This window comes from Channa argus, chromosome 11, assembly GCF_033026475.1.
Source record: "Channa argus isolate prfri chromosome 11, Channa argus male v1.0, whole genome shotgun sequence".
NCBI lineage: Eukaryota > Metazoa > Chordata > Actinopteri > Anabantiformes > Channidae > Channa > Channa argus.
The window spans coordinates 26,125,659-26,142,628 of record NC_090207.1 but is presented as its reverse complement, the minus strand read 5'-3'; the positions used below and the strand labels follow the sequence as shown (position 1 = coordinate 26,142,628).

The following is a 16,970-nucleotide window of genomic DNA, read 5'->3' as shown; positions in this document are numbered from 1 at the left end:
ATGTGGTCGAAAAGATCAGGTCACGAACCTCAGACCCTATGGTTGGTTGGCAGCCACTGGATCAACTGAGCCACTGCTGCCCCTCACTTTAAAAATTTACAGTAGGACATAATGGACATCATCTTCAAAAACGGTTAAATTCTTATTCCATGCATTTTGTGGGAGTTCTCTATAGAAAGCATAGGAAGAACAAGATAGCATATTAGATTTGTCAAATCATCCTGTTTAATGTCCAAAACTTACTGGCCACTTTAATTATAAGGTGCAACTTGCTCTTATTTCCCATGGAGAGATTGTCAAACTAGGAACTTATGAAAAAAACTAAAGCAGACTTAATCTTCGAGCTGTAAAACAATGTCATTAATTTAGTGCACACCCCAAACCATTTCAACCTCTCAAAAAAGTGTATTATTTTAAATTTTTTGCTGTGAAAGCCTCAGTGAAAGTAGCTGGAAGTCAACAATACACGGGCCAAAATGATTTTTCTCTGTAGTATGGCCGAGCTCATTCTTAGAGACAAGGTAGCTCCTGCTCCTTTGTGTGGAAAGGAGCCAGTTGAGGTGGTTCAGGTACAGTATCTGGGCAGGATGCCTCCTGGCTGGTATTGGAGGTTTTCTGGGCACATGCAACTGTTAGGAGACCCCAGGGTAGACCCAGAACACGTTAGGGGGATTAAATATGTCATCTGGCCTGGGAAATTTGGCTGAAAAGCCTTTTTTGCTGCCAACAATAACCGACTTATGGTCTGATAAGCAAAAGACGAATTTATCAAAATAAATTCAGTCTCACAAAACACAAGTCCCTATGCAGAGTGACTCAGTGAAAGCTAGACAATAGAGTGGATCAGTGTGTATAAATATTACACACTTTCTTTTCATTATGATGCAATCTGTCTGCAAGACGGTCAGTGATTCAGTCGGAGTGTGTTGTTTTGCTCACACTCACGATGAGGAGAAGGAGTTCCAGCCCTAATACCCTTCATATTTAGAATTCTACCTTTATTTAGCCATGTGCTTCCAGGAGTGAGCAGTACAGTCATACACTGCCAACTGTGTTACCAGTGATGGAAATCCAGGGAGTGCAGGAGCTACGTGTATTCTCATGTGGAGATTTATTGGTTTTATACATTTAATCACTGAAAGAAAAGTTCTGAGGAAAAATATCCAATGTAAAAAAATCTTTGGTGTCTTGGTGATTAAAATAAATAAACCAACAGACACTTGGCTGCACAAACAAGGGTTGCAGTTGAAAACACAGTAACTCCAGCGTCCCTGTTAATAAGGAAGATTCAGAGTCTTGCTGGAACATTCCTCACAACTCTGTCACTTAAACACACCTCCTGAAATATCCCTTGAGTCAGTGGGACAAACTTCACCTCAGTCCTGCCAGCAGCACTATAGCACCCTTTAATTACACTGGGCTCTACACACACTACTGGCCCTGTGTGTGCTCTGCAAGCGATTCCGTGAGGCAGCGCTCGCAGCCGGCAACATTTCAAAACTTGTTGGATTTTCCTTTTTTGCTAGGGCACTGCTGGTTGTTACAAATTACCTGAGGAATGGGGCAGCACATGGTGCACTCACTGAGTGCCCACACTGTATTCCAAGTGAACTATGTTGGTTGAAAAACTAGAGCATATGCAAATAGGGAGCTGTTGTGCAAATTTGTAATGCAATTACTCCATAAACAAGTTTATATGTTGTTGGAGCTGTCTGTCAGAAGGAAGGGATAAAGTAAAGCGTGAAGTCCCAGCCGGATGGAGACAGATGTTGATGTACTAAAGAGACACTGTCCATTACCAAACTGATGCTTTTTCTGTTGTTATAAACTGTATTGTCCTTGGTGTCTTTTCCCCTTCAGTCTGGACTTTACAGTCAAACCGAGTCACTGCTTTACAACTATGCAGGAGCCCAAGGGGAGTTCTCAGCAAACACAAAGGCCTCATACAGACTCAGGATGGGAGTGCATGTCTCAGGGGGATTAACATAAGAAATGGACCAATCCTGAGAGAGGTGCTTCGTTTTCCCTCCTAAGTGGCTGTTACATGTTGTAATATTGTGTGGTTAATAGATTTTAATAAGAAAAGCATGAGGTGGTGGCAAAATGATTTGAAGAGAAGAGAATACAAGAATTGCGTGCAGAGTGTGCTGGAAAGGTTTAGTTTGCAGACAATTATGTTTGCCTCATGAGGGTTGTATGGCACAAATCCTGACCGAGACAAGCCATATCTGGAATTCCAAGACAGTTAACTCCAAATGAAGTGCGTAAGCTTGTGACTCTGGCATCTGCTGCCACTTTTGGTCATTTTATCAACAAGAGCAAACTAAGTGTGTAGCAATGACAGAATAATGAAACATGCAATAAACCATTTTGACTAATCCTCCACAGCCATCGGATGGGTTTCAATTATCTCAAATCAAAACCAGTCGCTGAAAGCAGGAATGTCAGTAAATCTGTATCTACCCATTTATCTAGAAATTACTGTGAGTGAATCGTAGTATACAGCTGCTTTAAAGTGTAACAATGCCATTTCCACAAAAGTTGGGAGACTGTGCAAAATGTAGTCTGAAACCTGTTTTTCATATAGGAAGTCAGCTGCTCAAGAGTTTAGAGTATCTTTTGTTGTGTTTTTCACTTCATAATGCTGCATTTATTAAGTGGGTCACAGGTCTTGTCTGCATGCAGGTCTGTTTAGTACCTGAACTCTTTTACTACTGAGCCATGCTGAAATATATGCAGAATGTGGTTTGACAATGTGTTGCTAACTTTATTTATCATTCAACATTATGTTGCCATCATAGATGTGCATCTTATCCATGCTGTGGGCATTAATGGCCTCCCCATACCATCACATGAACTGTGCTCTGACAACAAATCAGAGGATTCGTCGATCCACGATTTCCAAACTGCTAAACTGCTTTTCATTAACCCATTCGCACTTACAATTACATAAATTCACACACCGATGGGGGAGCTGCTATGCAGCGGGCCAACACTCGCCGGGAGCAACTAAGTTGGGGTTCAGTGTCTTGATCAAGGACACTTCAACATGTGACCATCCAACCAACCAACAATCCTGGGATTGGTGGGTAACTGCTTGACCGTGTAACTGCTGATTCACAGTTGATAGATTTTCACGTCAACTCAGCCCATTTAAATGAGCTCAGGCTCAGAGTGGTGGTCAAGGAGGTCAACTACAGAATAAAGTCTAGTTTTAATGCAGTGCTGCCTGAGGGCATTTTATTCAAGGTTATGTCGATGACTGATTAACCACCTGATGAAAGGTATGAAAATGTTAGGGAAAAAGAATCACATAGAAATGACACCTGGTTTCAAAAATGGCCCAAACCGGTTAGAATTTTAAAATAACTCATAAGGTAAAATAAAACCCAACACCACGTGCCTGCGACTGCAGATTTACGGTGCTTTGTCCTAAGAGTCTTTTCATTTTTTTGAGCCTCTGTTGCCGCTGTCTTAGTGTGAGGATTAATACACTAGTGTCACTGGTGTTATGTGAAACAACAATTTTATTTATAATCAACCAGCTCTTTTTTGCACTTTGCGCCTCTGTACTTACATAAATCATGTATGTGCACTCACTAGCTATCGTGTTGCGCTTGTCATTCTGGCTGTCGAATTAAAGGATGACTCTTTGTACATTGCTGCTTACATAAAAGTGGACATACTGTAGATGATTGTTGGGGACTGGAATAAACTAAATGGTAAATCCCATCAGTATAGCTGTATGCTTCCTGCTGTCACACACTGTGGTCATATAGATGCAAAGTAAAGCAGCCCTGGTGTGAATATAAGGCTCCCTGATTCTTCACATACAAGAACTTTGTAATGATGCACCTTAGTTTTATTTTCTGCACAGTGGACAATTGCATTAGAAAATGTAAGAAATGGAAATAGCTTTGGCTTCTCAATAGACACAATATTGTTTCCTACAGCATCCCTGCCCAGTTTAACTGGAACCCATTGGCTCTGATCACATTATGTTGTTAATCTCAGCCACACATCTACTTGTAGTAGATGCTGATGCACAGCCTATATTGCAGCTTAACATAAATGAAACACTTGTCTACGACAAAACACACCTGGAGAATCATTGCAATTTCCAGGAAATTTAGGCCACAACCTTCTTAACAAAAACAAAAACAAAAAACTGGCAGGGGGGGAGTAAAGTGGCCGTTAACCGACCATAGTGTTGGAGGTTCACACCCCGCTCTTAACGACCACATGTCAGAGTGTCCTTGAGCAAGACACCGAACCCCAAAAAGCCCATCCCCATCCCCAGCTGTGCAGTCCCAACCCCAGTAAGATTGGGGAGGTTTGCCTCAGAAAGGGCATCTGGCATAAAAACTGTCGCGAATCCACATGCAGACAAATGATCTGCTGTGACCACCCTGAATTTACCCGATAAGCCGAAAGGACAGACAAAATAAATTAAAACATTTAATAAAAATTCTTAACAGATGTTTGAGGAATCTAGATGGAACTGATTACCTTACAGGATGGTGGACGGAGACTTTGACTAAAACCGTTGGCCATCCTGATAATGGGAACAGGAAGTCATGGTGCATTAACACACAAACAGAAAGTGGATGTCAATAGCTGGGCTCTGGGCAATTTGTATTTGTGATGGCTTGTTGGTGTTGAGTGAGCATTTTACACGTTCTGCTCTGATTAGGTAGCTATTGTCAGACACACCAGTGATGCTGGGAGATTTGTTCTTTCTTCTGACCTTGTGACTTCCGTAAGATGTTAATGACAATGTTAATAAACGGAAAACCACAGGGTCATAGCCATCAGATCTTCTATGCTTTGTTCATCATTCCTTCATGTTGGGTGGTAAACGAACTCACGGAATCACAAAGCTCCTGATTTGCTCTCATCTGGATTGAGTTGAACCGTACCAGAGGGTGTTTGCATTCCCCTGTCGTGTAGCTGAGCTCCTGTTGTGGTGCTCTGTGGGAAGCCAATTATTTATTAACGATGAATGGTTACTGTCATTGGCTCTTGTGTCCTCTTATGAAGTTCGATTCATTCTGAAAGCTCATACACAGCGTTGGCAATGGAATCCGCTCCTACCTATTAGTCACATAAAATAGTTATTTTCGGAGTTGATTCTGCTACAGCTGTTACGCACACGTACATCATCCAGTGTGTCACCTGACAGCTGCATCACAGAGCATTCTGTCAAAGTTCTGCCCACAAAAACCATTCAAGAGAGTCACTTTCCCGTTTGTTCTGGGTGCTTCAGAACAGATGGACTAACGTGACTTAAACAAAACCCAGTTATAAAAACATGAACGAGTTCAGGCTTTAAAGCCTTAGGACAAAGATAATATATGGTGAATGGTCTGCACTTATATAATGCTTTTCTACCAATTGGCACTCAGAGCGCTTTACACTGGGTCCTGCACCACAGTCGCCCCTATATACCAATGAGTCACCAGGTCCAAAGACAAAGATAATATAATATTTATAATGTTCACTACAGTATCCCAACAGAAATCAGAGAACAATAGCTATTTATTTATTTAGTCTGTCCTTTTGCCGTATCCAGTAAGGTCAGGGTCACCACAGCGGATCATTAGTCCAGCGGGGGTGCAAGCCTTCAACCCTATGGTTGGTGGTTGGTAGAGTGGGTGGCCACTCTACTCGCTGAGCCACTGCCACCCCCAGAAGAAACACCAGTTACATCATCGAGTCCACCTTCCTATTTTGGTGCATGCATGTGCTGCAGCCCAAGAATGATTAATGATTATCGATTGTTATTAATAATAACAATAAATCATAAAATAATAACATAATAAAAGTAAATAATAATAATAATAATTCACTCTGAGTCATTTGTAGCAGTCTGGTTTAATTTGAATGTAATTTAATTAAGGTCCACACAGTGACCGATAGTACGTAATAGCACAGCCCTCTGGTGGAACGCTGCTCCCATCAGAAGCTGCAGACTTATCAACACATCTGTCCTGCTGGCTTCAGAAGCTGCAGAGCTTTAATCAACTGTTTATACAAGTTTATTTTCATCACAGGTACTAGGTAACCATGTTTTCACAAGTGTGTGTGAATGCATCACAAGTCACTCATGTCTGCTCATGTCTACATGTTTGATAAGAACATCAAACAGAAACCCAGTCACCTGCTATTTGAACTAATCAGGGTTTGTCATCCTGTTACTGCCCTCAAAATGTGACGAAGCACATAGAGCTCAGGCCAGGAAGGAAACCAGTGTAAAGTAGGTGTGGACTTTGAGCCCTCAAGTGGCATTGCACAAGAAACCAGCAGGATACTGGGATGAATTTAGTCCCACTGGCTAAGGAGCACTTTGGAAAATCACAGTCACTTAACAGTCCACCACTGCGTCTAAAATGTAACCTGAAATTCTTATTTGCTAAAGAGGAAGCAATCTATCGACCTCTGGGGCCCAAGTTCACGTCAAAAGGACTGAAAATGTTTGGAGCATCATAGAAAAGGAGAATCTAGCAACAGTGTCAAACACTTGAAGTCATTTGTCCAGCAATAATAGTCAAATACTATTATAGTAATACTGCATGGATTAAAGGACATGTTATGTAATTTTTTGAGCATATTGACTCGACTCTACAATCTTTAGACTCTATGTTTACAATTTTTTCAAAAACACATAGAGGTTTTTTCAGTGGAACACTGTACTTTTGTCAGAAAAATAAAGGTTCAAGAGACTTAACAAATCACAGATTATGATTTATAGTATTTTCTTTTTAAAAGTCCCGGCTTTTCTTGAAATTGAGTTTGTATATCCCTACACATGTATATTTTATTACCTATTGTAAACAAGTGTCGGTACTTTGGAAATCTTCCAGAACCAAATTTATCAAGCATATTGGTGTGTGCTAAAATCCAAGCTTAACTAACTCTTGTTGTTTTATTTGAAACAAGGCAAGAAGGACATGATCATTCCCTCATTTACAGAATTCTGTATTTGACATCACAGCAAAACTGTCCATAAACCAACAAACATTTCTGTATTTTCTGAGATAGGTAATGGTTCAATTTGGAGAGTTTTTCAAATACCACAATCATGACCTGTGTAACAAAAGAGAAATACTCAAGTGTTAATATTACACACATAGAAATTCAATAAAATAAAATGTTCATTACATTGTAAAACATAATTTTACAATATTCATATGAAAAAAAGCTTGAGACAGACTCATGGAGGAAAATGGTCTTAGCGTGTCTATCACTTGGTTTTAAGCTGGAGGCCTTGTACTAACAAGTGTATTGAAACTGGACTCTGAAACATGAAGATGTTTTTGACTCATGCCATCATCCTGTAGATCACTTGCTATGTACTTTGTAGAAGGAGGGTGGCAGAGGTGAAGAGGTTACAGACCTGGTTCAGGCGGGAAGCAGGGAAGAAGCAGGGTGTGCAGTATGCACTACAGACCGAAGCCCAGTTGAGGGCAGCATGGTGGAACACGGGCTAATAAGAAGTTGTGCCTCCATGGATGTTTACACTATGCGATACACAGATCCAGTGCTATCTGCCAAATTTCAAGAGTAAAACAGCAGCTTATATAAAGCCACATACTATATATCAGACCCCCAATCTAAGTAATCACACACTCATACACAGCAAACCAGCACCAGTTCACGCAATTCAGCAATTAGATGGGTTCAAAGATGTTGCTGTGCTTTACAACAACCAAGGAAAATTAATGACAAAACATCTACAATCTGCACTAATACATGGCTTTGTCAGGATAAAATCAGCACTGCAGGATGGTTGTGTGTAATAAGAGTGTGCTGATGAAGGACACTACCACTGGCAGCCAAGGGTCCTTGTTTAATAGCTGATTGTGTGGAGGTGCACAACCTTCCTATGGCAGATGGACATAAAACAATCCACAGTGTTTTATAATCTCCCATGTTGTGTGTTCATGGAAACTAACAACCACACACTTCTGGCCCTATAGTATGTCTATACTTTTCTATCTGTCTGCATAATTACTGACTGCACTGTCAAATATGAAATCTTTTAAGTTTCACAGATGTGGAGTTGGGGAACTGAAACTAGAAATCACGTAGACCTTCAGTTGTGATAAAAAGCTGTGAAATAATTGCTTTAATCCTCTCAGTTAAGCACCTGGCATGCTGGGAATACTAATTCCAACCCACCAGGTGCTCTTTGTAGCTCTACAGCATCTAGTATGTATAATATATGCTAATTTATACAACATCCACTCTTGTGATATGAGGTGATGTAACCAAAAAAAAGTAATGGCCAAAGGAGTAGAGCCAACATGCTGCTTATCAGTGGTAAGAAACTGATCCAGGATCAGCCTTCAGCATCGATTTATTCTCATTGGATTTGGCTTAAAAATTTCGAAACGTTAAATATTAAAAGATCCGCTTTATTTTGCTCTACACAGAAGATATTTGGGTTTGAGGTCAATAAAATGAAAGTAAATATAAGCTAACATGTTTTTGCAAATCTCTTCATTGCTATAACTACATCAAGCCTGTGACTCACAGACATGTCCTAATTGTGGGTGTCTTTCTTTCTTTGTCTTTTTCAGGTTTTCCTTTAGTTGTTTATTCTCGGGGGGGGGGGGGGGGGGGGGTTCTTCCTTCAGTCTCCTCTTTGGTGGGTGAAATACATGTTTACTTGAGTTATCAGTCTAAAATCTTCGACTTTTTTCCCTCTGATGAAGTTCTTTGTTGAGTTGACAGTGTGTTTTAGATGCTTTACATCTATTACAAAGCTTCTGTCATCAGCTTCTGTCGTTTTCCTTTGCTGACCTGTTTTGTGTATGTTGCTCAGTGCACCAGTGGTTTCTTTCTTTTTCAGGACATTTTAAACTATATTGGTTTTGCTCAATGTTTGTGCAATGCCTCTGGTTTTCCCTCCTTTCCTAAATTTAAAATGACTTACATTCCTCCCATAAACAGCTCTTTGATTCTTTGATACTTTTTAACACCATATACAGTCTTAACAGTCAAAATCCAATCCTAAAACCAAGAGTATTTGTTTATTGTCTATTCTAATACTTTTGTTCACTTAAAATTAGGGTCATATGACTCTAAAGGTGCCACGTTATATGTAATTTAACAATTTGTGTGCAATTATAATTAAAGATGACATTCTTTCCTCTGATATTAATGTATCCATGCTTTAAATGAACAACTAGTGGTCCCCTGTTACAGCCCACTGCCCTCAAAATGGTGCAGAGCACAACAAGCAGGGGTGAAGGTGTTACCATGAATTATAATCTCACACTTGCTGTCATTCCAAAGTCCTCAATTTCAAGCACCTAACCCACGTGGATCCTCTCAACTGCCTGCAGACATGAGATGATGTTCCAGGCCAGCAGCATGTTATGTATTGAGTCGGAGCAGTGAAGTTTGCTGGTGGGGTGAGGACATAAAAAACTTGTTTTCCCCTCAGTGTCAGCTCCTGCTACATCTGGGATAAACCAAGTATACATGGCTTTACTTGGATCTCCAAGGAAACAGGCTGGTGAGCAATCAGACTGCTACTAATGACTGTTTATGAGCTATTAAACATGCGTAACATTATTTATTTAGTCTAAAAATATGAATATCCATGCGTTATCAGGTCACATCAGGTATTTGATTTATCTGATGGTGACTAATTGATTTATCAACTGAAGATTATTCTGCTTTCTTTATTCTACGGATTCACTGCCAGATACTGTATCACTTACCTACAGTACTTCAGGCTAAACCTCATTCTAAATTTCAACAGACTAATATGAGGCTTTCACTGAATTTGTTTAATGCCGTATTCCTTTTGGTTTTCGCTGGACAGTGTTTCGCAACTGAACCGAAATTGGCTCAGAAAGGGAATGTGACACAAAGAATGTCCAGCTGATCTGTCTAACGCACACTACTGAAGACCTACAATGATAACAATGACGAAAAACTTTAAATGTGCATGTGGGTGTGTGAGTAATAATCGAAAACATACAAAATGCATCTGTTTTCAATGACCATTACCAAGCCATATGTGGTTTATTTTACAGGTCTGTAAATTCCAGTTGATTTGCTAATAAAATGTTTCCTGGGAATAACCATAACGAGCGACAAATTATAGGTGAAATCCAAATTAGTCAGCTGGTACAGATCCAGTTGTTTCTAAATTCTGAATTAGCACAACCTTGAGACTTTTAAAGAAGACATTCAGTCATTTCCTAAATGATGGGAATTTTTCAACAATCCCCATATTGAAACTAAATCCAACAATAAATTGTCTGTACGGAAGCAGACTGACAAACACTAAACATGAGCAGAAGCCCTCATTTTATTAGTGTCTCTATGGGGATTGTTAAAAATACAGTTAATTTAGTAAATGAAGTGATCCTTCAGGGCATGTGAGAGTATGGGCCCTTCATGGGGTAAATGTGAAATTGCATCTACTAACAAATGCAAAGTCTAATTTAATCTGTTTCCTGTATTAAATAACTGCATATAATAAATATTTCCCTCCATGGAAGAATGTTTTTTTTTTTTTATTCATCTGGAAGCCAACACCTGATAAAATGTAACATATAAAAACGTGCTGTACTTTAAAACATGTTTGAGGTACTTGTACCTTAGTGGAGTATTCACATTTTAGGTTACTTTAACTCCACTACAATTCAGAGGGAAATAATGTAGTTGTAATTGTAGTTTTACTGCAGATACAGATTTTCATCAAGATATAATGAACTAACAAACACTGGTGTTTTATTCTGAATGAAGCAGCTCCGTTCAACCTTTACTTGCTGCTGTTCTGGTTCCACATCAAATCTCTATAGTACCACGGATTTTTGTTATAGGCTGCTATAAATGAAATTGTTATAATTTTTGATTGCGGAACAAATCTGGACTTGTCCACTGTTTAAAATACATTTTTATCTTACTGGACTAGTTGTGAGTAAATTTGTGGAGCGTGTACATCATGTTACCTTTCCACTAGTAAAGAATTTGTGGCACTTGTAGTGGAGTATTTTAAGGAAGTTCCTGCACTTTCATGAGCATTGAGTTTGTATAAGTATTTTCAGCTCCAGAGGAAAGGTCAACACTGGCAGAGAGAGTGTGTCCAAAATAAAAGCCACACCAACCAGTCAAGTCAAATACCAGTGTCTAAGTGTACGTTAATAGATTATAAAATGTGGCTTTTTACAAGGACGACAGGGTTGAAAAGTAGTTTCTTAATCATTTCGGTCGCAGAGAGAGTTGGAAACAGTACCTTCAGCGTCATGGATGTTTTGGAGGATGTCGTCTGTGTCCAGGCGATCCTCCTGGAAAAAAGCATATGTTTTAATGTGATAGTCCGCCATCAGGTGATAGACTCCCTCCAGAGTGAAGTAGCAGTTCCGCTCCTCCTTGTCGTCCTCGTAGACCAGCAGTGCGCTCTTCCAGCCGAAGTGCGCAAACATCGCCGTGAAGGTCTCTGCCATTTTCATGTAGGACGGCGCGATGCGGGTCAGGTGGGAGTATTCGCTGTTCTTGTTGCTGAAGCCGGCGGCCAGGGCACCTGCTGAGATCACCGGGATGTTCCAGTGGGATGCCAGCCTCACTACCGCCGCCGCCTCATACTCACACACTGGACCCAGAATCAGATCCGGCTTACGCCCACACGACCTGTCCGCTAACACAAACAGCGCATCATTGACACAGTCGGAGTTCTCAAACTGGATGTTGAAGCGGAACCCGGAGTACTGTCCCCCGTCCGCCTTCAGTCTCTGCTGTGCGTAAAGGATCGCCGGTGCCACTCTTGCGTATGAAAAAAGGTAGGAGTTATTTCGTGGCAAAAACACCAACACATCTATGTCTTCGGTGATGGGGTTTGACATAAGTGGACTCAGCACGGTCAAAAAGTACACAGACAGTGTGATCCAAAATGGCATGATGCCACTTTTCATGTCCCACTTCCGATAAACAACAACCGGTGCTGGAGAGATGTTCTTCAAATGTGTCTTGCCCCAAGTTGGCTCCACTTGGTAGCGCGCATAGAGCTGCAAGCAGAAAGTCCTCCTCCGTAACTAAATGGCTTAATGGTAAATAACTCTGTTTGTCTTTTAGAGAAGCGCTTCTGCCGTAATGTGTGTGTTTTATTCTGCATTGAAAGCTCCCGTGAAGCTGCTGAACCTGCTCTAAACAGTCTCTCAACAGTTGATCCTGCCAGGTCTCGGAGATCGTTCCAGCTCAGCCAGCAGCCACCACTCACGCTGGCTCTGGCCTGGAGTTTTGAAGCATCTTTTCAGGATTATTCCTGCGTCATCGGAGCGCTGCCCACCTCCTCCTTAAAGCTACACTGCTGCCGTGCTCACAATGAGCCACTTCAACACTGCGTGAGCTAATGCACTTAATGGGACTTAGGCTTTTTAATTGAAAAACTTACTCTCACGAGTTGTGTTGAAATAACATTGGGGATAATCACAGCAACTTATTTTTGTGTGTCATGTACACTGACAGTTCTGCGTTCTTCAATATAAAATCAAATTTAAGGTGCAGTAACTTAATAAAATGGACTGGGTCACTCAGTTTCACTCTATTTTAAGAGAAGGATATTAAGTCTCCTCCTCTGTCCACTTAAAACAAACCAAGTGTGTCATGAGACCTGCTGTACATGGCATAGAGATATAAAAGACATTTTGCAGGTTAAAAACATTTGATTTACAAAAATTTGGTTTGTCATTTCTTGCTTCCTCTTAATTTCACCAGACATTGTCATAATAAATTGATGCAAACTGTTGCCTTAACTTTTGCTGCTGAGCCAAAACACTGACTCTTTTGACTCGGTGAGATGTGACTGGAGTCTTTTCCCAAGGCAACATGTTTTTTCTTTGAATTACATGATATACTTCTTATGTATTTGATCTCCATTTGAATTATTCTACACATTTCTGCGTAGATGTGTATTTAAACTACAGTTCATAAGATATCTGACTGTGCACACACATTTTACATTTTGACTTCAGTATCAGTTGTGCAGTAAGTAGATCTCTGATGAAGCTGATGTGCTCACGCTTTCCCTTGCAGATAACAAGGTCTAAATGAATTAATTTAATTAGGTCAAGAGTTGAGTTATCTTGCTTATTTTCAGGTGAACATAGAATCCAATAGGGGATTCAAGAATGTTTGAACCTGCCGGTCGGTTGTGGCCCTTTCTGTGTCTGTGCATGTTTTCCAGCTACTCCAGTTTCCTCCCACAGTCCACAGAGATGTATGTTAGGTTAAACTTGTGACTTTAAACTGCCCATAGGCGTGAATGTGAGCGGGAATTCCTGTCTGCCTCAGTGTCAGCTTTGTGACAAGCGGCTGACCTGTCCAGGAAGGACTCCATCTCTGACAACCGCGATTGGCTCTGGGCCTATCAGCCTTTTTTGGGAACGTCTGAGGCCTGCTGTATGTTAACTTGTTAGACAGGAGGATAGTAGGGGACCGTTAAGAGAACAAGGACTATGAAAGGTGATTCGCCGACAGACTTAACCTTAAAATACAAAAAAATGCACATTAATCTTTATAATTAAGTGAAACAATACCACTTTCACGCATGAAACCTATCAGTCTTTTGAGATCTGACTAGCCACATATGATTCCTAAGTGCTATTTTATCAGTGTATTTGCAGTTTCAATGTATATCTTGTAGTTACCACAGTGCATGTGGTGCCACGGTGCCCGGACTTTTCCTTGTGTTTCTAATCATCCGTGTGCCTGTTCAGCCACAGGCATAATTAGATAAGTTTAAGAGACAAGCTGACACAACTCAAAGAGCCACAAGCTGAAAGCTGAACAGTCACTTGCTCTTTGACCTCTGGCCTTTTTTTAATGTGGTTCCTGCAGACAGCAGTAAAAGACAGCATGCATAATGATATTATATTTTAGAATCAGATTTGCAGTGACAATCAACATGCTACCTCGTACACGCAGACATACACACACACACACACGCACAGACATGCACAGACACACACACCTTGCAGTAGTAGCAGGGCAGCATTCCTCTGCTAATTCACTTTGGTGTTTCTGTACAGCCTGGAGCCAGATGCCTTAGTGGATTTAAAAAAAAAAAGAATATGACTGATGTCATTCTGTAGCTTTGATTTAGTACATGAGTTGAAAATACCAAATCCAAGTTGCACCAAGTAGCCTCTTACATCTTATTCCACTGAGCCACACAGCTCCACTGTTGTCCAAAAACTACTGTATTATTGGTGACACATCAGTCACCAACACTGTCCTTTAAACCTGGACAGTGTCTTCGTCCTTGAGCAAGACACTGAACCCCAACTTAATTCCTCCCAGTGAGTATCGGCCAGCTGCATAGCAGCTCCCCCATCGTTGTGAGAGTGTGTGTGTGAGTGCATATGGGTGAAGGAGAAGCAGTGTACAGCGCTTTGAGTACTATTAGGTAGAAAAGCGCTATATAAGTGCAGACCATTTACCATAGCTGCAGAGATGGTTACCGTAAAATTTTATTCAATTTAAAAAATTACATTTTCCTCTGAAATAGCGTTTCAGCCTATAATAATGTACTGGCATTGCATTCGTCAACTGTAGCTAAATGAAATCTTTTGCAATCATATTTTCCTGCTGTACTGAGTTAATTTGGGTCAAATAAGGCGCACACACTTTTTTTGCATTTAGCAAAGCTATATTGGACATGTGGGTAAGCTGCAGTACAATTGACAGGCATAATGGTCAATATTTCAGGAATATAACTGTCACAGGCTAATGTCAAGATAATATTCTCCCTGTTTTTAAAGAACTGACTTGACAAATTGTGCTTTGGAATTATATTGAGTTTATGCATGAGAACCTGAGCATGGCCTGGATGGCTCTGGCAGAAGTGGGTGTGGATGAGGGGCTCAATATGGAAAAATGTTGTCCCCTTGTCCATAATTTCTAATGACTGGCCTGGTCTCACACACACTATCCTGGCACCACAGATGCTGACTAGAACAACAAGTGAGGATGTGCCACTGAAATATAAAAAATGTATATAAATATTGGTGAGCACATTTTAGACAGCAATCTCATAATGACTGAAAGCAAATTAACCAGGAGCAAATCATAAATAAAAGTTGTTGCTGCACCAGCAACAAAATCATGTAACTGTTTATCTTTCTGTAATGTAACAATGCACCGACTCAGCGCTTCTTTCCAGCTATTTCCAGCACTCTGCCACTTTTTTTAAAAACTTCTTTCTCTCTAACCTTGTTTTCAGCTGCAGCTAATTTGGTTTGAAAAACCTCAACAGCAAAGAGCAGACAAACACATTTACATAGTTAGGGACCAGCTGGTGACAGTACTGGAGCCAGAGCATTAGACAGAACTGGTGGAGACCAAACCAGGACAGAAACAGAGTGCACTGCACATTAATCAGGTGGACACAAACATGGCTCCAAGCGAATGTTTATACTGTTTGTTAACATGTTCGTCAGAATAGGAGGCCTGTCATGACGTCCCCCAGAAGCCCTGAAGGATTTTAAGAAAGCGTGTTTGTAGAAGTCATGTGGATGATTTACTGATTGACCAAAAATACACAGACCAGCATAAAAATACAGAAATTTACAGAGACAAGAATAATCCAGAATTTAAAATGTTGTCATGTTTTGTATCCATCCATGTGACTGGAGCTCATTTAAATTACTTCACTTCAATTAGTGTCAATTATTTATCTTCAAAGCAGCCAAAACTGTGAAGTAAAAACTACGATGTTGTACATATTGGAGTAGAAGTAACTGTGTACTTGAGCAAATGTACTTAGTCCCATTCCACCATTGGTGTCTTTTGATGTCAATCCTTGCTCTGACTTCATGTATAAAAATGTTTCAGCACAGCACAGAGGTCCAGTCTTACAGTTCCAGAGTATGTAAACAGCAGAAAGTTCAGCTCACGCTCTCTGCTCAGTTAGCAGCCTCGCACTTATCATGGCTCATTAACATGTGTCACTAATGACTCACCTACCAAGTCTCTCAGAAGACACATTTTGTTTGCTGGCAAGTGGAGTGGAATGTGCTGACGTTCATGCCAATGTTTTCCACAGCTCTCATTACACTTAAAATCATTAAATCATTGCATGAAATTATTACACTGAATGTGAAGCACAATTCTGTACTATCTTTATCTCAATTGGCCAAATTACACCAATGAGCACTACCTGAAGTTATTTTGCAATTATGGTCATTAAACTAAACTCAATACCTTGTCATGTAACAACATCTTTTAGCTTTTTTAGTGGCTGTAGCTTATCTGTGGGAACTCAGTCTGGTCATTGCTTCAGAATTTTCCAGGACATGAGACAACATCCTGCTGCACTATACTGCTGAGCTGTGACTGCTGTGTTTACTGGACCATTAGTGATTTTTTTTTCTTCTTATTTTCTGAAATAAAGACTATGCCATTTTAACATTTAGTGCTGGGAACTGTATGGCCCGACTCTTTTAGCCAAAGCACTGAGGTGTGGAAGAGCGTGACCTGCCTGCACAGAGCCCTGACCTCAAACTCATGCGACACTGAGCTGGAGCCTCAGCTGCAGGTCAGAACTTATCACTCAGCATCAGTATTGAACCTCATTAAAGCCACGGTGTCAGACCTAATCCCTACAGCCATGTTGCAAACTCTGATGGAAAAGCTTGACACCAGAATGTGGAGTCTTGGGCTTTAGGTTATGCTTTAATCTTTAATGATTGGAGCTGATTCATTTAATTTAACCATTTCATTAATTGGGATGTTTCGGATTATTAATCTAATAAATATGTTTCAAAATGAAAGTCTTTAAAATGTTGGAACTTTTTCTCATTTATTCTTATTTTAAACTCAACACCTAAAGTTTGCGTTGACTGCCAGTTTCTGTCTTCTGTTCAAGCATTTGTGTATTTTTATATTATGTACGTTATTGTATATGGGTTAGTGGTTTATACATTTTTATAATAAAAGCATATTGAAAATGA

The 16,970-nt window shown here is 40.3% G+C and overlaps 1 protein-coding gene and 1 long non-coding RNA gene across 2 annotated transcripts in view; one reads left to right on the top strand and one right to left on the bottom strand.

The window, feature by feature from the left end:
• The window catches only part of npr3 (natriuretic peptide receptor 3), a 27,785-nt gene extending 15,607 nt beyond the window's left edge, over nucleotides 1-12,178 (bottom strand). The window contains exon 1 of the mRNA XM_067521683.1: nucleotides 11,258-12,178. Within this exon, the coding sequence (XP_067377784.1) occupies nucleotides 11,258-11,933 (676 nt within the window). The 5' untranslated portion in view covers nucleotides 11,934-12,178. The remainder of the gene's footprint in view (nucleotides 1-11,257) is intronic.
• Nucleotides 11,944-16,970, top strand: LOC137136380 (uncharacterized). Its single transcript, XR_010915581.1, has 2 exons — nucleotides 11,944-12,068; nucleotides 12,173-16,970. It is a non-coding gene; the product is annotated as an uncharacterized lncRNA (long non-coding RNA).